Raw genomic sequence first — 25,051 nt, forward strand, 5'->3', positions numbered from 1 at the left:
CCAGCGGCAGCGGGAGCGGGTAGGAAATCCAGGATGAGGCGTTCCAGTCGGATTGAACTGTCACAGTCCACGGCACCCGGGCTAAAGATACGGAACTGGATTAACAACACTGAATGGACTGTGATTTGACTCGTTTGTTTGTTGTCAAAGAGGAAAAACCCAGCAGCGAGCCCAACTGCCATCCAATGTGTTGAGTTACAGAGGCAGGGAGCTGGTGGTCAGAGGCAGGGCCGGAGCCAGGATTTCAGTCTCCTCCAAACCCTGAACACCAAAAATAAGTTTCTTTCTGTTTCTAGACACACTGCCAGAAATAAAATTCCAGGGAGGAAAATCCCTTATTTAATTTATGTATTGTTTGGCCTAAAAGTAGTCCAATTGATACCAAAATTACTGGAATTTGCCTCCAAAGCAGCAAATAATTAATTGTTGATTGTAAAAAAAAAAAAAAGGTTGCAAAAAAAACAAAAAACAAATATTATATAAACTGTGACTATGGTTGCAACAGAAAACTATTTTACTTATCAATTAATCAGACTGGTTTTCAATCAATCAATGAATTGCTTCAATAATATCCAAAAATAGTGCGAAATGTCCATCACAATGTCCAAATACCACCATTGGTCCAAAACATTACATTTACAATGATTACAAAAACAGAAAGAAACCCTGAAAATCATCACATTTGACAAAGAGGAATCAGTGAATGATTTCAGCTGCTAAATCATTTAAACGATAAGTCGATAAACAACATTTTTGTCACTTAACTTACAGTTCATTCAGTAACGACTCATTGACTCTTCATTTAGCACCAACTGTGATATACGCTGTCTACTGCTATGGCATACTGAATTATGGATGTTTCAAACACTAGGAAGAAATCAAGTAATACCCGCTAGACCATCTTTAGATTATAATTAGGTTACATAACTGTGAAGGTGTAGAAAAGCACACATGATGCTGTGTAGTTGATAATGACTGCCTGGGAAGTCAAACTGGAAGTGTTATTGTCAGCCGGAAAAGCATCGACCTGACTTATCATCAGGCTGCATTACTGAAGCACTGATTCTATATTGTCCTTGTTCTAGGAATGATAACAAAAGCACCCCTTTCTAACAAGGTACCCTTTATAATCAGTTCATAAGTTGCAGCAAATAGCATTGTTGATGGTTAATAAGCATTTACCTGCTTTATAGAGCAGTCATAAGACTGATTCAGAACAACTTTTGGGTTGCTGTGTGAAAACTACTGGTGTTTATTTGATAATAATGCATTTATAAATGTTGGTAGTCCAATAATTGATGTTCATGGTTCCTCACTTTGAAATAAACCACCTGACCTGAAGATATAAACAGAAATAAGTCTTTAATAATTGTTTTTTTTTTACAACAATCCAAGTCTGCAGTTGTAAATATAGTTCAGTTACTGGTGGGTGGATCTTTGTCTAGTTTTTCCAGAGAAAAGCTGGTGAACAATCCATTGGAGCATCTTCCTGATGACTGAGTGTCATGCTGGTGGAGCATAAAAACAACTTGGCAACCCAAACGTTGTTCACATCAGTGGCTTTTATATATGTTCTAGATGATTTTTTGAATGCTGTTAAAAGCTAGTATTTACATCTTAAACCCCCATATAAATGGCGTGTTATTAGAAGCGATATCACTGAAGCGGCCTATTATAAACACTTCATGAAGCTTAATTTGTCACATACTGTAACTGCATTTGGTTTAGAGAGTGAGCGTAATCTTGAACAAACGAAAGGAAACATTCTTTTTAAGGCTTGATATCATCTGTAAATAATTGCTGGTTCACTTTCTTCCAACCGTGTCAAATGTGCGTCATGTTGAATGCCAGCGATTTCAAATCTTTTAATGCTCTTGATTAAAGAAAAGAAAACAATATGGAGGTCAGAACTTGATCTTGACGCTTCAGTGCAAATTGGACATGTTACCGTTGTGACAATCTAAGCCATGTTCCAATTTAACTGAAGTGAATCTATTAACAAACAACCAAGAGGGAATCTCTCAGTGAGCCGGAAAAAAAGGGAAGATTGCAACAATAAGACCCTTTAAGATACGTTAGGATTCCAGCTCTCGCAGCACCACGGATAACCTTTCATGTTTACCAGCTTCAAACACCGTGAAGGCTTTAAGTCGTTGTCTCTCTCGGCGCTGGTTTCCCAGGCAACAAGAATATGATAATGTTGCCTTTGACATGACAGAAGGAATCATCTCGCTAACAAACAGAGACAACAGGCGCAGGGAGGGCTGGGGGAGAGGCATGGGAGGGGGCTGAATTAATGGACTCATTTTCACACAGAGGGAAAAGCAGCAGCAGCTACTCACCATCCTCCATCCATCCTCCATCTTCCTCTGTTGCCTCCAATGCATTCCTGCTGGCAGGCACACTCATGCCTTCCCCTGGGAGCAGCCAGCCTCCATTGGAAAGCTAAATAACAGTCAGGGGCAAGTGGGGACCGGAGGGGACAGATTTCTGATGATGACTGCCCTTCAAGGCTGAGGCTCGAAAACCAAGTGCTCTCGCCGCCGAGCGTGGCAGCACCGGCTAAACCCTGAAATGAACGAGCTGCGAGGACGCCATGTGTTTTCCATCAGTGAGAAAGGGCTAATCAGCCAGCCATGTGGAATCACAGAGGGGCTGGCTCGATTCGTGTGATCATCTTTCCATTACTCCATAAAAGAAACTGTAAAGGCTTGAAACCCATTTAAAAGAGACTTTTGTCTTTAGCGCGTTTGAAATGAAAGATCCGTGTCAACCGACAGCAATGGAGCACATTCATGAATGACAGCAGAATAAAGTGATACCAAACAACATAATTACGAACACAAGGACAAACAGCTTAATAGGATACGGCATTGTAGCATTATGAATAGATCAGCGATTCAGCAAATAGTTTCTACTATGACCCAATTCTTTTCCAGTCTGCAGATCGATACGACACAAAGCTGAGTGAATCACTGCAGAGGTGAGATTTTTGCTTCTGCATTACATCCACTCATAACACTTGTGTTTTCCCATTTGTAGCTACACCAGCGGCATGTCTTTAAGGACGGCAGTGGGTCAGTCTGTCGATCGGTCCACCACTGTGGTTCAGACTGAAATGTCTCACTGTTGGTTAGATTAACAGAAACTTCTGTACAGATATGCATGGTCCCCAGAGGGTCAATCCGAGTAACTGCTGATCCACTGATTCATCCTCGAGTGCCACCATGATGATGACATTTGTGGTTTTGATTGAAATATCTCGACAATTATTCAGTGAATTGCAATGAATGTTCTGTATAAATCCCACAGGGAAACGCTCCAGTGAATGAGGGAGTGATTTTGGACTCAGCTGTAGTCTTGTTATAGGATACAGAGACAGCCAGGAAGAGGATTTGGATGCCTTTTATTCACAGTGTGGTTTGATCACCTGGTTTTCGCCATGCAAACACCATTTAGTGTCGAACGGATGGGACTCATGCAGACCAAATGCATTAAACTGAGCAGAGAATATTTTTCTTGACCATCAGATTGGCCGAGAGCCAAGAATTAATCAACAATGAACAGCGATGTCAATAAGCAGATCTGGTTCCTGGTGCACTCTCGAGCCAAACATGTGACTTGAATAATGCATGAAAAGGCAAAAACAAAAGGAAGTAGAAAAAATGCATTCATTTGTCTTTTTAACACATCAACCTTGTTGCTCCTCGGACAAAAAGGAGCTCAAAAATAAAAGTAATGACTTTTTTTTTTTTTTTACTCTGCGCTCTAAATTTGTACAAAACATTTCATTTGGGACGAACTGATGTCTTGACCCAATTAGTCAAACAGAAATCATAGCAGTCATGAGGCATTTACAAAACATGTCTTTGAATGGAGCTGACCTCGAAAGAAGGATTTCAGATCAGTATGGGGATTGTTACGTTTTTTTTTCTTTCGTTGCCTCTCAAATGTCAACAGTCTTGTCAAATGTCTGCACATCTGTCACATCATTACATTTTAACAGTCACGAGAATAAGAACACATTTTGTAAGCCTGTGGCAAAAAATGGGTTTGTATGTATTGTCTATCATATAGCAATATGCTAATAGTTAATCCAGAGTAATCATGTTATGTATCTGTTACAGTGCCTGCTCCGAAGAAAACAGAAGCCTGGAAGGGACTATTTTACATATTCAAGAGACTAAAGCTTGACAAATCACTGTGTTCAGAGATTTACCCTCATGACAGCAGAGGCCTCGAAGACAGACTATCATCAGAACTGTCTTCTGTGTGGCGTCATGTGTGTTAAAAAGCTCTGAGAAGCTGCGAAGACGCCCTGGTGGGGGGCTTTCTGTGGACTGTCATTCCAGCCTAACATGAACACGCAGTAGTCGCTTTCCGTTTCTGTGGTGTTCTCTTTGGGAAAGTGGTTTTAAATTTTTAAATCTTCAAAATCACCGTCCACGTTTGTGTCGTTGCAGGTGCCGTCGCATTCAGCGAGGTGAAAAGGTCACGGAGTAAATTGACCACTTATCAGTGGATCTTTAGAAATGGCAGCGAGTGAAAGCCATTTGTGATGGGAAATCCATGTTTAATTGAATTTATGCATCTGCTCTTCTATTGAGGACTCTGAATCAGTTTCTTGTCAAGCCAGAAGCCCTTTGTAAAGTCAGTTTGGTCTCGCTACTGTGCAGATTTATCGATAATTGCACAACACAGATTTCCTTTGATCATAATCCTTGGTGGGAAAGATATTTTATAGAACAGATATTAATATTTACTGTTGCAAACATTTCAAGGGCAAACAGGTCGTAGGCCCTCATAAAGAGAAAACACTTAGAGGGATCCATGTCTTAGATCTCTGACTGCATTTTACTCACTTGCCTTGGGGGATGAAAGCTGTCCAAAGTTCATTTGCTTCCCCTCCTCAGATGGGGCCCACCTCGTACCTCTGGACTAACCAAAGCCGACGAGCCATGACACACTCTGGAGGCAGGCGTGGGGGGAATTCTGCTCGGCTCTAAAAAGCTGAGTTCCTGCATTAAGGTGTCCCATCAGGCAGTCGTAGGTGTGATCAGGAAATGCGTTTTATGAAACACACCTCCAAGGACTGTGAGTCAGATGAGAAGATTGACACCATTCTTGTGTCTGGATGTTTACTTTGATATATAATATGATATATATGTATATCCAGTAGCCAGTTAGCTTAGCACAGATGGAGACAGCTATTCTGGCTCTGTCCTAATGTAATAAAATCTCGCTAGCCCAGTAGGCGATTTGAGTAGGGATGCCTGACCTGTTGTTATCCCGTCGTCCTCCCTCTCCCTCTCCTGGTAGCAGAGAGAGTTTTCTCTCTGTCCTGCCCTTTTGTCAGTCTTGGATCTATAATATTCTCTAAACCATTATGGTAAATACGCAATTCTGTACTATATTGTGGCCTATATACTCGATAGATTTGTGTCACCTTCACGATCAAAGTGACAAGTAGCAACATGTAGTCACAGCGAAACAAGATCAAGAGGATCATAGAGACACACTGCTGCCTGTAGTATTCCTATAATATTCTTATAATATTTCTATGATCATTCAGTTGCATCTATGCTTCTAAAAACAAACCCCCACACCCATGTGGATTACTCCAACCCTAACCCCTAAATTCCACCTAGCGCACGACGTTCCATTCAATGAGTGCATTTCCACCAGGTGCACAATGTCTCCGTGTCAGAAGCGACCCAGAAGCATATCTGCGCTCTGCTTCACAGAGAATATGCGCTTATTTTTGACGGACGATGCATCGAGCCAGACAGGAGGTCAGAAACAGGAATGATGTAGAGAATCCAGTAGATTTTCAAAATAAAACGCCCTGTGCAGATTTCAGATCGTACATCAAAATTAAACACAATTAAAACAGACAGAGAAAAGAAACAATTTAACTACAAAGCCTACTAACCCATGGCAGAAGCACAAAAACCAAGGGAAAACAACCAAATAAACACAATCTGAGCAGGCAGGCAAAACGTTCGAGTAAATACACGCCATATACAAAACGTCACAGATATGTGCAGACGGAAACCTCAGGTTACCCTGCAAGTGGGCCTTTCCCCTGTTAAAAATGAACAAATCATCAACTGCCTATCACCAAATTCAAAGCACACTAATCAACACACAAATTAACATTGTTTCTTTGACCTGTCCAACATGCAAAGTGTAAAAACTACATGGTCAAGTTTGCTGTTGTCTTTGTGCTATGTTAAGTTAGGCTAAGCTAACTGTCTGCTGGTTCCAGTTCCATATATACCTCACAGATATGAGAGTCGTATCAATCCTGTCATCTAACTCTCAGTTCGCAAGCGAATAACCACGTTTCCGACAGCTATTCCTTTCACTGGTGTACAGTTGTACAGTGTGCTTTCTGCTGGCCTGGTGAAAACTGTGACTGTCTGTAGTCCTGAGATGTTGTGGGAATGAGGGAAAACTGTGATCATTTCAATGCAGTGAATCCTGCTGTCTTCAATGAGCCACTATTGACACCATCCCTCTCTAAATATTTCCTTTGTACAGCCACCCTGGCTTGGCAGGCAGTGCTCTGTGACACATTATGAGATGGATGAGCCACAAGCTGCTCCCAGGTTGTATTGTTCCCCAGCCTGCCGCCACCTCTTCTAAAGTGCTCCAAGGCCTAATTCCTCTTCCAGGCCTGTGGGGATGGGGGGGATGGGACCCTGCGCCCTCAGTCCAATCAGTCTCTCAGCAAGCACACAAAGGTCCTGCTGCTTCTACAACTGGAAACTTGGCTTAATGGTGAGGAGGGCATACTGCTGGACTGGAATCAATTGCATTTAGTTTCAATCAGGAAGTTCAGCTGGTCCTCTTTTTCTGCCCAAATGATGAATAAATACACCACCTTTTTATGTCTAATTTAATTTAAAACCATAGCTAACTGGATGAAAGTTGGATGGGGACAGGAATTTGAGCTGTGGTGCTCAAAACTGGATGACACCCTGCCTGTCGCATTGCTTCTTCCACTCTGATTTGAAGCTTTAACCAGCAGCTAGTTAGCTTAGCACAGCACAAAGACAGGAAACAGGTTTATACAGGTAGACCTGCTCTGTCCAAAGGTAACACCGTCTGGTTACCAGCACCTCTCCAACTCAGCATGTTATATCTTGTTAATCTGTTAGTTTAATGATATTTGTAGTTTTACAGAGTTACATGCAGCTGTGGCTCTGAACAAATGCAAGACAACCAGCAGAGACTTCAGGAAGTTACTGTGCCTAAACAAAGAACAGTCTGGCACAGAATTCCCTGCAAAACAGCAAATTGTCTTTTTACACTTGTTGTTTTGTACAAATTAGAGATAAAAGGCATTAATTAGTGGGCTGTATGTGTGCTGGCAGGTTGTTACCCTACAGAGGCAGGCTAGTTTTTTACCCCTGTCTCCAGTCTTTGTGCTAAGCTAAGCTAACTGCCTTCTATCTGTCGCTTCACATTTAACAATGATATCTGTCTTGTCATCCAACTCTTTGGCATATTTCCCAAAATTCCTTTAAAAACAGATGGATTTGCTGCTTTTCATCTGTTACAGCTCACTGGAGCTCAGACAGCATGGCTGCTTCAGTATTCAAACGGCTCACCTTGAACACTTCTTCCGCACAAGTACATCACATCTTTTGTGCATGAAAAACCAACAGCACATGATCTTATGGTTTTATCTAAAGAAGCTTAAAAACTGCATGTGCTCAACTGTTCAGCATTACAACACAGAGCCTTGTTTATGTGAACTTGCTCGTCTGTTCTCACCCAGAGAAATGCCCCTGATCTGGAAGACAGAGGAGAAGGCCACCCACAGGGCAAGTGGCTGTCACTGTTGATTCACTGGGGGCTGAATTTAGTAAATTCTTAAGCAGCCTCTCTGAAAAAAAGCCCACCTTCTATGGTGAAACTTTACAAAAGAGACCTCTTACATTCTCTGGGTGGGAGATTACCGGGAGGGCTGGTGCAATTATGCGTTCTCATGCTGAATGGAGCGGAGCGGAGAGTTGTAGCTAATCTGCAACTCAAACAAGAGTAAATCTAAGCTAATCAACAGTGAATTACAATGCCAGGCACAGGCAAAAACATAACAACTCGGGATGGGTGTGTGTGCTGGTGATTCATGCTATGCCTTTCAAACCGTGGTGAAATACGCCCTCAGGCAAGAAGCAGCTTAGTCAAAGAGCCACTCAACACATTTGGAAGGAAATAAACACACAGCAATGCAGGACCAGGTAGAACGCCGGAGCACGAAATGACATTGCACTGGCAGATTATCAATCAGAGCCTGTCACAGCAGCACTCGAATCTGGGGAAAGACTTCATAATAACGGTGTCAAAAACCTGGTGTTTAGTTGAATTTGGGCACAGAAGACCTTTAAGAAGCACAAATAAATGATTTGAGAGGAAGGAGTCTGTGCACGTTGGGCTCCCGAAGAGATTGAAGTCTTACTGAAGATTTGGCATCTTTGTTGGTTTTTAAAGGAAGAGAAGACGCTGGCGTGGTGAAGGAGTCTGCCAGGAATCTGATAACCCTTTTAAAAAGCAGGCTTAACCCAAGCCTTTTGAGTCATACCAAACCATTCTTCATGAGTAAAATACAGAGTAAAAGACCTCGGTTTGTGAGCGCAGATCTGTAAAAGCCTGATTTTCAAAAAGCACTAAAAAATCATTCAGCACAGTCAATACTGCGAAAAATCTGGAGTAATCCAGTAGGATTTCTTATCTTAATAGGGTAACTTCAGTTAATGCAGCACTGATGATGTACCATCATGTTAAAGCATCTCTGTGATTAACAAGAGTGGAATTAATAGCTAACGGGGCAGAAAGTTGCCACTAGCAATATCTATGGAGAAATGAGGACTTTTCATTGGCCACCCACAACACGAGTGAGGCTCATTTATCAAAATCCATCTAAATTTTTGACACTGTTAATGGCAGCATTTATTTTACTATCGCCGTTCAATGTTTTTACACTCGTTAGTTACCTCGCTATAAAATAGTTTGTATTGTCAGTGTCGGAGTCTGCCATTCCTGCTCTGCAGAGATACAAAGGACAGAACGCAAGCACAAACTGGATGAGGGAAGAGCCGGTGCATGCACACATTGGAGGTAAAGACATCAGATGTTAGAGGGGAACAGAAGAAAACAGGCATTTTGAAGAGGAAAGTTTTTGTGTCAGTAAAAGAAAAGCTATGGCGGTTTATTAAGCAGATTTGAAATTCTTAGAAGAAACCATGCAATGTCAGACCTGTTTAAAACTGTTGTGGTGGTGAGCATGGAGCACAGACACAGGTCAGATAACCTGTGCTGCATCCAAAAAAAAAAAAAAAACCTGAGGGTGTTCTGAGCGTGATGCTACAGGTAGAGGGGAGCAGATGAACTGCCATCCAAGAAGTCTAAGGCGAATAATAAATCCGTGAGTCTGAGGGTGGCTTATACTCCTTTGAGGCAGGATTTTACAACTCTGAAAAGTTCTCATGGCAGCAATAATTCTCTCTTCCCACTCAGTGCTTGTGAGGTAAACAACAGAATTAGCACAATGCTAAAGTTTAGACCCTACGAGGTATGGAATGTGCACATGCATGTATTTGATTAGTCTAAACAGTGTGTTGCCGGGTGACGCTGGATTACACTGATGAGCCAGGATCAGCTCTTTGCTTGACGACCATGCATTTTTTTAACTAAAGCGCTCTGCGTCACCCCCGCCCCTGCTGTGCCTATGCAATGCTCTCATTGAAATTAATGAGAAGGCTGTGTTTTTAATGCAGCGCCGCTGTTGGTCTAAATGTGGTCTTAGATGTGAGAAGGGCAAGGACAGGCCTGCCTCTGATGAGGAGGAGACAGGGGCAGCGAAATATGTTTGTTCTGTTGTTCTGAGGGCTAAATTAAAACAAAATTAAGTAATTTCTATTTAATGTCTAGTGGGTGATGGTTGCTATGAAAAATTATATATATAACACAATACATTTAATGTTTGACCACATTAGCTTAATTGGTTTTTGTAAATATCTGCTAAGTCTGAATTTGATGCAGCAACACGTTTCAAACAAGTTGGGACAGGAGCAACAAAAAGTAGTGGAACGCTCCAAAAACACCTTTTTGGGTCATTCCACAGGTAAACAGGTTGATAACAGGTGATAGCATCATGATTGGGTATGAAAGGAGCATCCTGGAAAGGCTCAGTCGTTCACAGCGAGGATGGAGCGAGGTTCACCACTTTGTGAACACATGATGGTATAAAGGATGTTTCTGCATGGGCTCGTCTGCAAGTGACTGCATTCTGTTTATTTACATCTTACACTGGGTTTTACAAGCTTTTCTCATATTGACAAATTTTAATTGGAATGAGAGACGCACAAAATGAAACCTCAGGATCATTTTATTTCTGCAAACAATCAAATACAGACAAAACAGAATATAGAATTTTGTCTAAATGATGAAAAATCTATGTACTGCATTATTTTAAGCAATATTGCTCACGTAAACCGCAAACTGCAAGCGATTAAACACTCAGAGCTGGAAATGATAATGTGTCAGCACTGACAACTGCCGATAAAATGTCGAGCCAATCCAGAGAAGAGTGTGGCCATTTTTTTAGAAAACATAATTTTCCATGCTCGTGTGAGATCAGGCTGTTTTTTCCTCCTCAGATTCTCCTCGCAGTCACTCTGCAGCTGATGGGACCAGCCCCTTCTTGGCACCCTGATGGTAGTGACTCTCCAGCTTCCCTGTGAGAGAAAGGGGGTGAAAGGGGAGAAAAGAGGAAGGGATGAATCAAAACACCATCAAAAGGGACAGAGTGACCTTTCCGAGAGCTCAAGGCCCGCTGATTAGAGGCAGCTTCGGATAGACAGTGGAGAGAAAGGCAGGCGCACCGAGACACAGAGGGACGATGAGGTAAAAGGCCAATGAGACCTTTTATTCCACGGCAAAGAGCGATTAGACCACCGGCTTTGTTGGCAGCAAAATACGGGGTCTTTTAATTCAGTTATATAGATGTACATCCAGTATGCTAACAAAGACCACACATACAAAGGATGACAACATATGCTGTTCGTTAAAAAACAGAGAATAATACTGAGCTACAAGTGAACACACCTCTTATACAACTTATATGCATACAATATTACAACAAGATAACTCAGTCATACAAAGCTGTCATCAAACTCACACATGCCCTCATTAAAAGAGTCACAAATGCTGTCGATCAGAGGACGGAGTGTCACTGCATTGTGATCTCGTGTCCTGGTTTTTCACTTTGAACTCAACTGAGGATGTTAAGTATCTCAACAACCTGCAGTAGATAGCGCGGTCCTATAAATAAAGACACGGGCATGCTGATGCCAGACCCTTTTCGTATAACTCACAGTGGTGATAATGATAGCTGACTCAAGTAATGAACTGAGCAGCGCTGTAGTAAATGGCTGGTTAAAGGGTCGTGGCAGCAGAATACAGAATATCACCATAATCCAGTGTAGACAGGACAGTGGATTGTGTAATGTTTTGTTGTGAAAGGAGACAAAAGCTTCACTATCTGTATAAAAATTCAATTTGAATGATCAGGTTTTTAGTGAGGTGTTCAGTGGGAGTTTTTGTAGGACATCCTGGTACATAATCATATTCCTATAATGCTGTTCAGTATCTAATAGATTTCCATGGCAGAAGAGGCATGAAACCTTTGTGCTCTTGTGAAATGCACACGTTGTTTTTATGGGAATTTAGAACAACCTTCTAATTGTTAAGAGGTCTGGATGTCATCAAAATCAGATGGTGATCTGGAGAAGGCCTGATGTGCAGAAGAGGCAAAGGACTCACAAAACGGTGTAACACATAAATACAACTGTCACAAACTACAAACGAGTGAGCACAATATCCAAGTAATACACAAAACAAGCCAAGGTGAAGGACAAAAAAATGATGATGCTTCTTGTCTGAAACAATTCCAGGCAAATTTAGGAGCAATCACGTAGGCCAAGAGAAGTGTTTTCTCAAACCTTTAAAATTGACTTTAATTCCTTCACAGTAATCAGCTCTGAGCTCCTTCTTCCATTATTCCAGGAAGGAGCAGGGCATGGAAAAGATTTTTTGCTTCATTCTGTCCTAACTCTGGGGACCAACATTGTGAGAGCGCCATATTGATTTTGGGTTTTACACATTTATTTACACAGATAAGAAGGAACCAGCCCAAGGACAGATTTATATTTACAACCTCGATTCCAAAACAGTTAGGACGCTGTGTGCAACATAAATAAAAACTGAATGCAATCATCTGCAAAAAGACTGTGTTTACCAACAACAGTTTTACAAAAAAGAAAGAGAAAAGAAAAAGTTTTGAGCTTGGAAATAAGGTTTTCTGTGTGATTTGAAAGACAAATTCTGATTGTAAGACCTAAACACTTACATGTTGTAACTATTTCAACTTCAACCCCTTGAGCAGTTGAGATCTTAGGAAGATTAGATGTGAACTCTGCCATTTGAAAATAGCATGAATTTGGATTTGTCTGCGTTTAGCATCATCATATGTTGAGTTAAATGAGACTGAACAACATCTAAGGCAGATTGCAGGAAATCAAGGGGTTGTACAACTGAAGGGGATGAGTGATAGAGAACTGTACAGAAAAATGGAACGTAGCTTTTGATCAATTATCACAAAGATGATTTAACATATGGAGAGCAGCAGTGGTCCTAGGATGGAACTCTGGGGCATGCCTTTTGATATGGGGACGAGGGAAGAAGGACACCCAGCAAACTGGACACATTTTGATCCAGCTGACAAGTAATTTGAAAACCAGTTTGCTACCATGCCCACGTAAGCTAGTTTTGTAGAGTCCATCCACCAAGGTGACATGTTCAACTGTGCCAAAAGCCTTTGACAAATCAATAAAAATAATAATAATAAGATTTTTTTATGCACCTCATGTGGATACATTGCAGTCAGTTAACACAAAAAAGGTGCTGAAGGAAACATACTGATCCAGCAGCCAGAATACTGACGCAATCCAAGTCAGTGCATTAACAATCAGATCCGGGTTTTTCATCCTCCTCAGTCAGATGATGATGTCGCATGATGTCTCATGTAAACACGAAATCAAACCAAGTGAAACAACACTGTGGACAAATGAATTAAAATCAAGAACACCCGGGGCTTAAAACAAGTTCAAGCACCAGAATCAGAGCCAAGAAAGAAGCACTTTCCTTTATCAGTTCATCAAAATCAAGCGGTGTATCGGCATTCCAGCTCTGAGAAAGTTCTGTGTTCTTGTGAAAAGCAAGCATTTAGTCTTTTTGGAGTTAAGAACAAGCTTGAAATTAATAAGAGCATAAGAGAATATAATATAATATACAATATTATATATATATATATATATATATATATCCTGGAGAAGGCGTGATGGTATACAAGATAGTATCATCAGCATAAAAAGGGCCCCTGCAATGATCAGTTTGAAAAGAAATATTCATGCATACAGTAAATAGTAGGGAGTCTAATATTGATCCTTGCTGGACACCTCTAATAACCAACTTGATTTGAAACCACCCGCAACAACGGTCTCAACTCCACCAAAAAGATATGATTGCACCAGGTGTGAACAGAATAATAAAAACAATGCAGGAAATTTAAAGTACTTTCAGTTGTGACTAATAAACGTTACACTATACAATTGTCTCTAAGTGCAGTCCCCATTGATGTTTCCAAGGAATGTTAATATCTGTGCATGTGTCTTAGTCTGCCAAGAATGTAACAGTCAAGGATTCTTTCGTTAATGCTTTTGGATTGTGTACCTGAGCCAGCTACCTGGCACCTGCAGTCACCTGCATGGACTTGCTGATTAGCAGGCTACCATTTCCAAGTCATAACACAGAAGCCTCCATTGTTGTGAACATTTCCATGGTTGGAATTTGTTGCTCACTAACTCATGTGAACCTCAGATGAGAACGTTTACAAAAATAAAAACAGCTGAGAATCCAAAAGAGGGATTTTATCTAGTTGCTATTTATATAAATGCTTGTAGCTATGGTGTGCAAATAAAGCCCCTGCAGCCACTGACCAGAGCCGACCTCATAATCTACTGTAACTGACACTCTGACGCTCTCTCAATACACAATTCCCCATATCAACCACATTTCAGATTCCTCCATTAGAGTCCATTCTCACAAACCATGGTGTGCTGCTTTGTCCTTTTCTGTGCAACAACCTCTGCTGGGTTTTGATAACCTGTGTTGACCCCATCCTTAACTGCAAGGCAAATAATAACTCTGTGTCTCTCTGCCTAACAAGACTCCCGCTTGTCAAACCACCACATTAGCTGGCTGCTTTCCCCTTGGCTGAGGCAGAGGAAAAAATGATACAAGTGTGACAGGCAGGGGTGGTGGTTGTCACTTGTGCTTTCTTCTCATGTTGTCACGTTATGGCTGAACTCTGTGGGTAGTTGAAGCATAAACAAGGTGTTTAGGAGAAGTGCTGTTTGCTCACCATTTCCAAGTCTGTCTGAATGGCTGTCAGTGTCTGTCTGTTCTGCCAAGAGCGTGTGCTGCTTAGGCGTGGAAACACCTCTGGAATTTCAGGGTGAACGGTGCCAAAAGTTTAGCCAAGATTACTTTAATGATAAATCCACCGTAACAGCAATGCATCATTCTTGCTTCCTCTTGGGCGTTGTGTGAGCGAGAGGCAGCATTGTGGAAGATGGATTTCTTGTCATGACGCGGTGACATTTCTGTGAAATGTTGAGTATGAGCTTATATGAAAACAAACTGATTATATGAGTCAAAACAAGCACTCACGGAATGAGCATTTAGCAGTTGTACCGTGTTAGTAACTCATCTGGCCAATGTCAACGCAGTTAGCCCCATATGTGTCGTAGCATAATGAAAAATTCTTTGCAAAATCTTTTAGTTGTTTGCAATGCTTGATTAGTCTCACTCGAGCCACCGGCTGGCTGGAGGAGTTGCTACGGCATATGTTGATATCAGCAGTGAGAGCTATAACAAGCTATAAACACAACACTGACATACAGTATTACCACCTTTTAAAGTTGTTAAACAGTTGCCTATTCACACTACTAGCATATATTCACAGTCCACACCAGCTGGCAAATGTAAGATCAATATAAATACATCAGACAATAACTATTTTTGTCTCCAGCTCCTGAGGGAAATGTCTGGCTCTTTAGTTGTTAAATGCTCCACTATATTCACCAGCTAGTCACCAAACTGTGTCTGCCACTAAAACCTCGGCAGGTGGCCTACAGTCGGTTTTCAGAGGCTTTTCACTGACGACAGCTGACCGCTGGAGCCGAACCTGCGCTATGAGAGCCGTGAGAGTGAATCAAAACAGTTGGGTCCAGAAAACCACAATGAGGAACGATTGTCTGTTTAACAATATTGTTATTTTTGAGTCATTACTTAACCACGGTGGTGCAATAGACTGCAGCCACTGTTTGACACTGTTCCCTCAGTGTTTGAGTGTGAGTTTTAGCCTTAGTGAGAGTTAACAGTCACACCAGTTCAGTTGCCATAGCAACTTAAGAATATTTACGCTGCCTAAAGAGGTGAACGATGGAAACCGCTTTGTGTTTCTTTTGACGCAGGGAAACAATTTGAGAATTGCCCTTTAGGCAATTTCCCACACTTAGTAAAACACATCCTTAAGTGAAACATGGAGCAATAATGAGGTTTTGGGCAGCCGGTGGCAAACGACCAAGGACAACAGCGACAACAACACTGAGCACAGTAAGTGGACCTTGTTGTCACAACTGTCAGAGGGAACACTTTCTGGTTGTATGAACAAGTGAGATTCATTATATTCACCAGGGAAGTCAATTCAGCATTGCTACATATTCCATGGGTGAAGGCGACTTTTGTTAATGGCTCTGGAGCTGCTGAGCTGTCGCATTTCAGAGTAGGCGCTCAGAGAGCTGGAGGGAACGCAAGTAAAAGTGGGGGAGGGGGGTGAGTGAGGGAGTGGGTGGAAAAAACAGAGAGACAGCAAAAAATGAGACAGAAGGGATGAGGAGAGGGAGAGAGAGGGAGGGGTGCTGGGAGAAAGGATACAGATAGGACAGCAGGAGAGGCAGAGAGAGGGAGAAATAGAAAGGCTGGCCCATCGATTGGCTGAGATAATTTCCCATTGATTGCTGCACTGTTTGGAGACTGCTGGAGAAAGGTTTATTGCCCACATGCTGCAGCTGGGGAGGAGGCCATAAAATAAGCACAGGTTGTCTGCAGAGGGCTGGCTCTCCATCATCAAGACCGTAAAACACACTGCTGAACACACACTCAGCCACACAGATGCTCATATACTACACTTGGACACTCTTGTTGCATATTCACAAATATGACCGCATGCATACTATTCCCATTAGATATAATGGGAGAATACAGCTCATCGGTGAGGGAAAGTGCACTCACGTAACCCCTTGAAAATCCAGGGGCAGTAGTGCAAAGTATATCTATTAGACTGAAATAGAGGTCCATTGACATCCTTCCTGACATCAATAACATGCAGACCCATCCACTTCCTTGCAATAATAATCACAAGAATAATTGGCTGGTTGCTGTTTCTCCTTCTGTGAGACTACCTGTCAAGCACCAAAGAATAAAAAAGGCAGAATTTTTTATTCTATCCTTTTATTACACACTGGTCCCAATGCACTTGGATAATAAAGCTAGAACCGCTATGCATATAGACTTTAACCACATGTTGATATACCTCCTGATGACACACTTTGACATGAAGAAATAATTTCATGCCGACAAATGATGACACAGAAAGGGAAAGTTAAAAGTGGAGCACCACCAGCTCTGTGATTGAATGTAGCACCTTCAACAGTATCTGTTACATTGACTCCCACTGGGCTCCCACAATAAGTCTATCAGTATACTGCCTGGAGAGTGGGAAGAAGTTAAGAGTGAAAAAAGCTTTGAACAATCTGAAATTAAATGGCAGGATTTAATGGTTTGAATTCAACTACTGTTTCAAGGAATAGACGGGAAGGCATATATTCCACCAGTGCTTTGTACACATCTGGATTTTTTTAGTAAAGCTCATATGAGCAGATGGATCTTCAGTACACACACACATTCAGGGGTCTGGTTGATAAGGCTGGTGTTAATCTCATGGATCGACCAAAACCAGCAATGTGTTTGTTTGTCTCTCAATACAACGAAGACAATTTTAAAAAGTGATCACATCTGTGTAGTTTCATTTGTGACAGCTAAGAGTCTACGGCCACTCAAGCAGCCCTGTTAGGTTGCATAGTGCTCTGTGCTAAATGATAATAGCGTGCTAACATGCGCACAATGACAATGCTAATGTATAGGCTTGTTTGTTGACCATGTTCACCTTCTTAGTCTAGCTTGTTAGTATGCTAATAATTGCTAAGTAGCCGTGAATGCATAGTACAGCTGAATAGGAATGTGATTAGCTTTGCTGGCACAACCGTTAAAGTTAAGCAACCACCAAAGTCGTTAGATTCATCCCTTGGGCACCATGAATGTATATACACATACATATAGGTTTAAGACAATCCATCCAATGGTTGCAGATATTTCAGTCCAGCCAGCCGACATTGCCATCCCGAGATCCACGTTGCTAGTGTGGCTAAAAGGTCAAGTAATTCCCAACAACAGCTGCTTTTTTTAACAGAGCTAAAAACAGGAGAAAATACTGCTTTCATGGGGACTATTTTCAGCTGTGGATTAATATACAATGAGTGCACTCATGAGAATTTACAGCACCAGGGGGGTGTAGCAGGGACTGACTCAGACTAAACTACAGTGTCCATATTCATTGTAATAAACACAATGTGCGATTCATTTATCTGTTTTTCATAGTTTTGGACAACAATGGAGCACTATGGCACACAGGAATAGCCTGTATCAGGCTTTGGCGACACGGCTATACTGGTTAAGATAAATTTATGGTTCATTTTGGTCTTTTTATGGGATTTGTTTGCAATAACAAAAATATCACCAGCTTTACCCATTATCACATAAAAAGAAATCAGTGTACCTATGCTAACAAAGCTCGTAGCAGTCAATCCAGCTTCAGAGAAATCAGATGTGGCAGCTGCATTTCCCATATTTCAGTAAGCACGACTGGTCCAATGGTTTCGAAGATAGAGTGAAAGGACTTCCAGCTCATGATAAATCGAATAGGATTTTTAAAAAGGCTTCATTCTGATTTCAGCTCAGCAACACTGCCCTTCCATCTTCTTTTTCTTATCTGGCCTCAGCTTAGTACACCTCCAGCTGAAGTCATTCTGCACGTGAAACCAAGCCGACAGCCTCGAGCACTGCGGGAAAGTGGATGTGTACAAAACCCTCGGTAGCCAGGGGAGAACAGCAAGAGAGGAGGGGGAAAACTGCCTGGATTCCCGTCTTGCTGTTAGTCACACCTAATTTACATTCCCTTCCTGCGCTGCCGAGCTGGTGAATTTACAAGTGGATAGAGAAGGTGCTGTTTGAGACTTGTGTTGGCATGCTGTTTGCAAGGGGTTAGGGAGACGCGTGAACCATGCTTCCCACTGCAGAGAAAACAGTCTCTCTCCATCTCTTGGTCCAAACCTCCCCGCCTGAAGCTGTTTTCACAGACACTGAGGGGCTGTAATGGCTGAGTGATTTCTCCAACCAACAGCGCGCTGTTGAACCGGTTTAGTCACGCACATGACAGTTCATCACAACTCGCTAGAGGACCGGTGTCTGACAAGTCGAGGACAGCAAAAGTAGTGCTGGTTGGTGGGTGGATGTGGAGCAGCGAGGACATGGTGATAACTGGTTTATATCAGTGCTCCCAAAATACCACACAAACTAGAACATAGACTGTACCTGCTGTCAGTTCATCATGCAAGACTCCAGCTTTTTGTGGTTTTCTTGGCTTTGCTTGATCTAACATGTTTTCAGAATAAGTATAAGAGTACAGCTTGAGTAAGTATGTGGTCTTGGACTCATAAGATTTGTGATAATTAATAGCTATTTTAAATTTCCCTCAGGAAAAAAAGCGCTGGTTAAAATCTGTGACATGTATTTTATCAGCGATCCTCACTAAGTGCTGCATTATAATCTGCCCACATCTCTCCATGAGGATTATCTGATTTAACAGATTTTGTTCCACTTAAAAACACTAAGGTTGTCCATTAAATTCACTGGTGACATTTTACTCCCCATATTTAGCATTATTACTTTACATACTGCAGCAGAATGTAAACATTAGACTGTAGTGGTAATCAGAACTCAGTGTTCATTAAGGGATTTGTCAACAACAATAACTGGAGGCTGGCGTATAAACAGACAATAAATATATACAGTTAACTAGCTTTGAAATAAATACTGTACATTAACAAACACTTAAAAATGTCCTTATAGCTTCTTACAGCTACATTATATTGTGTTGTGAACACTTTATTAAATGTCAGGTTATAACTGGAGACCAAAGTGTTCCCAGTTCATTTTATGACTTGCTAATGCCTTTATAGCAATCTTAGTCATGTACAGTCAAAGCGCATCATTAGCACATCAAGGATTTCATTATAGCAAAACAAATGATCAATTAACTGTGGACTGTATACTCAATCAGAACAAGGTTGGACTTTGAGACATGTCAGGAAAATAAAGTTGCAGACTTCAATAACCTGCATACAGAAAACAACGTTTGCTGCATTTACAAGCAGAACACAGGCTGCTGTGTTTCCTGGTCTGAGGCGAAGGGAGAGTCTGCATATTGCTGCGCATCATTCCTGGCTTTTGTTTGGAATTTGATTATCCATGAACATGGATAGTTGCGAGAGTAGCAATGTGAGGACATTAGAGAAAAAAAAAAAAAAAAACCTCTTTGGAGCTGTTGGTTTCTGGTTTCTCTCCAGCACGCACCTGGCTAGCTGCTGCAGAAAGCGAGCGTGACAGATTGCCAGTTTCAGAAAGTTCCAGAAATTGAGTGATGAAGACCACCTCCAGCTGACAAAGTGTAAAGCAGTTTTTCACTTCACTCGGTGTTTGGCGTACATGTTGACTTTAGAAGCTTATAGGTGGAGGGTTAGCAGTTCAAACATCCTGACAAACAGGCAAAATCTGAGCGCGTTGGTCCTTAACTGCAGCGTTCTCTGGCTTCTAGGTGAGGTGCAAACTTCAACTGCTTCATCATAACACTGGAGTTGTTCAGGTTAATCAACGTGTATCTTCGCACATGTTTGATCTTCAAGCATGTTTTACTCTGAATAAACTACAACTGTAAGCTCAGCAAATATGAGCCAAACTAAACTGCAAACTGAGGCAGATAGAGGCGGAGCCTGGGCAAAATAGTGTACAAATGTCTCGTGAATAATGGAACACCTACGGCTTAATAACTGTTGGTTCCCACAGCACAGAGCTAAACAATGCACAGACTGTGATCATTTTGTGGGAAAGAAGCCTGTTGGCAGTAATCAATCCAGCTGCGTGAGCTTGAACTGAGAGTTAGACAATGGTGTCACACTGTATACATATTGATTATATGCTGGAGGCTATTGTGTGTGCAAAAACAAATACATCAGCCTACATTAAATGAGACTGTGGCTCAGCCTCCAAAACTTTTGAGGACACGGTCGATGATCATTGCTTCGGCTACTGTTGACAATTTTGTCAAATTATGGTCACATTATATTTATAGGCCCCAGCACAAACTCAATGCTCAAAGAAATGGACTTGATGACGAGGATTCTCCTCTCAGACCTGACGTCTTGGCTCACGTCTGTAGTCACTCGGCTGTGGAGGATTTCGTGCTTAACTTCCTATGGAGCTGCACAACCAGGAAGCTCAGCTGATGTGGGAACAGTTTAAAGTGTGTCAGCCAAAGAATGCTGGACGCGACTGATCTTTTCGGAGTTGCTGACTGTCAACAGCCAATCAGATATCCCGGCAAGTGCAAACCAAAAGTTTACTGCGTCGGCTCAGTCCTCCAAATGTGATAAATGTTTCAAAAACTGCTTGGAGCTCGGTTCTGTCAGTTTAAGAAGATGATATTCATCATGTTTTTTGCTTTGCTGCCTTCATGGGTTCTCGGTAATATTTCACTGGTGTTGTTCGCCCTAAGCTCCCCTGAAACACAGCACTAAAGCAGTAAAAACACATCATCTAGATGTTTAAAACTCTGTGGCTGCTTGAGATTTCTGCACATTGACAGACTGAAGCTTCGTGCTTCAGTCACAATAAACAAAATTGCTCGCAGACTGAATGTGGGTTGCTGGCAAGACAATATGCCTTTTGAAAACTGGTATGGCTATTTGATTTTATTGCAAGTGAAAGGTTGAGCGATAAAACGCAACCTTGTTCAGTTCAGCTCACTCAGGTGTTTGCTGCTGCAGCCATACGCGGTCTGGTAGGAACCGGCTACCTGGCCTGGCAGGTGCGGGTGTGTTCTTTGTGCTGCTGGGTTAGCTGCTGAAGCGCAGTGCATCATCGTCATCGCTAACCACATCCAACTACCTCATATCTCATTCACATGTAAGAAAACACCTAACATTATTACAATGAATATGGCCGTTATCAGTACTCACAGCTGTCGAGGTAGCATGTTAGCTTTGCTGCATTCTCTCTGCCATTGTGTGCGACTAGCTCGCTGTAGCTTTAGCAATAGATCTGCCTCGCCTTGTGAAGACTCCGGTCATGGGCAATGAGTGCATGCAGGTCAGCAGGTACGCAGGTAGACAGGAAGGTAGGCCATCCAATCATTTTGTTTAGGCCAAATGAAATGATTTGATGATTCGAGGCTTCATTTTTTTGTTAGAGCAGTTGATTTATTGATTGCTTGATCTAACAAAAATGCCTCTAAAATACATTTCCTGCCCTAGCTTTAAGTATTTATCATTATCCTATAATTGCCGCTTGTGGCAGCAATGGCTGCTGGTCATCGAAAGCTACAAAAGTTACACAATTAACCTGTAAAGTGTACAAACACTCCCTGGGTGACGCTGCATTTTAAATAAACTCCAGTTAAAGTTGCGTCTGGCTTTGAGGGCTTGTGAGCACTTCACTTCACTTTGCTGGCACAAATTGGAAACAAAAGTGGCTGCATGAGAATCCCGCACGACCAGATTTTAGACGCACCAAATGGCAAACTGTTATGAACAAATGACGTGATGCAGCAGAAGAAGTGATTTTCTTAAATTCTCCAGTTGCAGTTTGCTCACATTCCTGTTGAATACAGATGAATGAGCAGATGGATCTTCCTTCTGGAAGCCATGTGTTACATGTCCTACTCTGTCATAGCACCATTGATGCCTGACCCTTTCTTGTGAAGAGTGCTGTTAGTTAAACATCACCAGTTTGAAAAGAAAGACTGGCTCTGGCTTTTTTAGCACAATTACTGGGAAACTGTAATGACTGAGGAGGTCTATCAGTTACTGATGTTTCCTCACTGAGAGAGCAGTTTCCCCTGTGGCCACGAGTGATTCCTGAAAACAGGACTGGAGTCTCTCAGCGTATCAATCACTTCTCTTAGATGCTCTTACAATAAGCTGCTGCGGCAGATCAGATAGTTATTGAGTTACAGCATCATGGGGAATATTGGACAGTTCTTCTAATTATCTGCAGATATTTGTGCATAAAGCTCTGGATCTGACTAAAATACTTTTGGAAATATATTTCGATCAGACTTTTCATCGCTTCATGCTGCCTTTTGGAGTGAATTTTACTGAGGCTGTGAGTATGTGGTGTGAAAGAAAGCACATGTTTTTATTATTTGTTCCTTTCAAGTGTATTTTATTGTCAGGGCCACCGGGTTCTGATTTTCATTCACAAACGGCAAAAACAGAGCAGTCAGCTGGAGACAACATGAACGGCACAGATGAAAATAAATCAAATCTGTGCACCGTGCCACATCTTGTTGAAACTATAAATAAATTTTAAGATCAGAGGCAGGAACTCTGTGTGTTTTATGGATCTATTTACCATTTCCCTAAAGAACTGCGTCTAAGCATTAATGTTCCCCTTTGTCTGACAAAGATCGCAGAGAATGCAAAGACTCTGGGATGTTGCTTAAACAAATTGAATCTTTAAATCACTTACTGGATCGTCAGGCGATTCTGACAATCCCCTCTTCAGGCTTTACGCTCTACTAGACATGGACGCAGTTAGGATTTTAACTCAACCAGTCCTGATTCTGATTTGCCTTAATGTTTCCAAGACTTGTCAATCAGTGTAGTACAAACAAAGCTTACAGCACATTCTGATACACAGACTGTGGGAAGCAATATTTCTGGAGTATTACAATGGATGTATTTTGGTTTTAAATGTACATTTCTCCATATAACTGCTTGCTTATATTAGACTGTAAATGTGGTTCAACCAAGAATACACCTTTGGCACTTTGTAAGTGGCCATGCGTAATAATGAACTCAGAGATGTCTCAAAAAGTGAAGATAACAGCACTCTGTTTTCATTTCCATTTTCCCTATATCACCACACTCCATCATGTATTATCCATGAAGGCTCTAAGTTCATTAGACCACACAGAATAATTCACAAACCATATTTGACTCTCAGAAAGCCAGTTTTAACCAACTTTGAGCTTAACAAGAAATCTGACAGCTTATCAGCTGCATTCAAGTTACAGAGTGATTCTCAGTTTTGTCCTTGAAGAACACGCTCAAGGTAAGCTGTTCCAACGCTGAAGGGTCAAGTGTGACTGTGATTTCTTTAATTGAGGCTTCCCAATCATCAAAACCAGCAGCTCTCTGTTTGTAACAATGCATGTAATGTAAGGCACTGATTAAAAAGCAGTTCATATCTCATATTTAACTACAACAATGTGTTCAGGATTGTCAGATCATGCAAAACTCACAAAAGCGAGATTATCCACTGCGCTTGTTCATTTCATATGAGTGTTGAGCATCAAAATATTATAAAATATTGAGTAAATTTGGCTGCAATTCATCAGATAATACAGAAAATGAGATGGTCCTCATCAATTGTTTCAGCAAATGCCAAAACACAACAAATGCTTCGTTCAAAAGCAAAGTCTTGTTCTGCAGTCGTAACCATCGTGGTGTCAAATCAGAAAACGGCTCCATTTTTGCAACAGTGGTTTGGAGTCGTTTTGGAAGGCATTTAAAAGGTGATCCCTCTGCTGATAGCGCATCACATCAGAAAACACTTGCATGTCCAATCCTGGAGGGCAGTTACAAAAAAAGGGGCCTTATGTAGAGCAAAATTTTAGATCTACATCACACAAGTACAAACGAGTTAAACATTCAGTTATGATGTTTGTTGATGGATATGCACTTTGTGATCTTGTCTTCGCAGTAATCTTTTGAGATGGAAAAATCATCCATTGTCAGTTTGCAATGAAAATGCTGCTGATGAGACAATCTCGTACCCCAATCAGACTTCTCACCACCCTCCAGGGAGCAATCACAAGAGTGAAAATGAGGGCATTCATCCAGAAGATGTTTCACATCTTCCTGTTAGAACAACAACTTGTCACCAAAAGCCCAATACAGGCAGTCACTCCAAACAGTCTGAAAGCCCTGTTAACTGCTGTTGAAACAGCTGTCAAATCCATCACCAGTTAAGTAAAGGTACGTTTTCATAAAGCATAATTACAAAAAGAACATCTAATTACACCTACATAACAATGTTAAACCAACAGAGTGAAACCTGGACTGACTGCATAAACACTATGACAGAGAGAGCAGAGTTCACTGTTCAGGACACAAGGATGTTTCTGAACTCTGAGATTTTTGCTTTCAAAATAAATTCAATTACAGTTTCAGCTGAAACAAACAGTCAAATAACTGGTTGGTTGACAGACACGAAAAGCCACAAATGCGCTGCGTCCCTGCATTTCAAATAGCATTTTCTGATGATTTTGGACTCTGTCAGAGTGAAAAGACATCTGGACATGTTATATCACTCAGTGAATCCAGAAAACAATCAGCAGAATATAATCCTTGTTATTGCAATTAAAATGTGGCATTATCACTTTTCAGAACCACAACTCTAACATAAAATACTCCGAAAATTCAGCTTTTATTAAAATTAATGTTAAACAAGGACTACAATT

General features: G+C 41.4%; 1 protein-coding gene across 1 annotated transcript in view; it reads right to left on the bottom strand.

Annotated features, from left to right (window-relative positions):
* Positions 1 to 10,378: 10,378 nt before the first annotated feature.
* Positions 10,379 to 25,051, bottom strand: part of trip4 (thyroid hormone receptor interactor 4) — a 71,086-nt gene continuing 56,413 nt past the window's right edge. The window contains exon 13 of the mRNA XM_041940086.1: positions 10,379 to 10,745. Within this exon, the coding sequence (XP_041796020.1) occupies positions 10,681 to 10,745 (65 nt within the window). The 3' untranslated portion in view covers positions 10,379 to 10,680. The remainder of the gene's footprint in view (positions 10,746 to 25,051) is intronic.

The sequence above is a fragment of the Chelmon rostratus genome, chromosome 1 (assembly GCF_017976325.1).
Source record: "Chelmon rostratus isolate fCheRos1 chromosome 1, fCheRos1.pri, whole genome shotgun sequence".
Classification (NCBI taxonomy): Eukaryota; Metazoa; Chordata; class Actinopteri; order Chaetodontiformes; family Chaetodontidae; genus Chelmon; species Chelmon rostratus.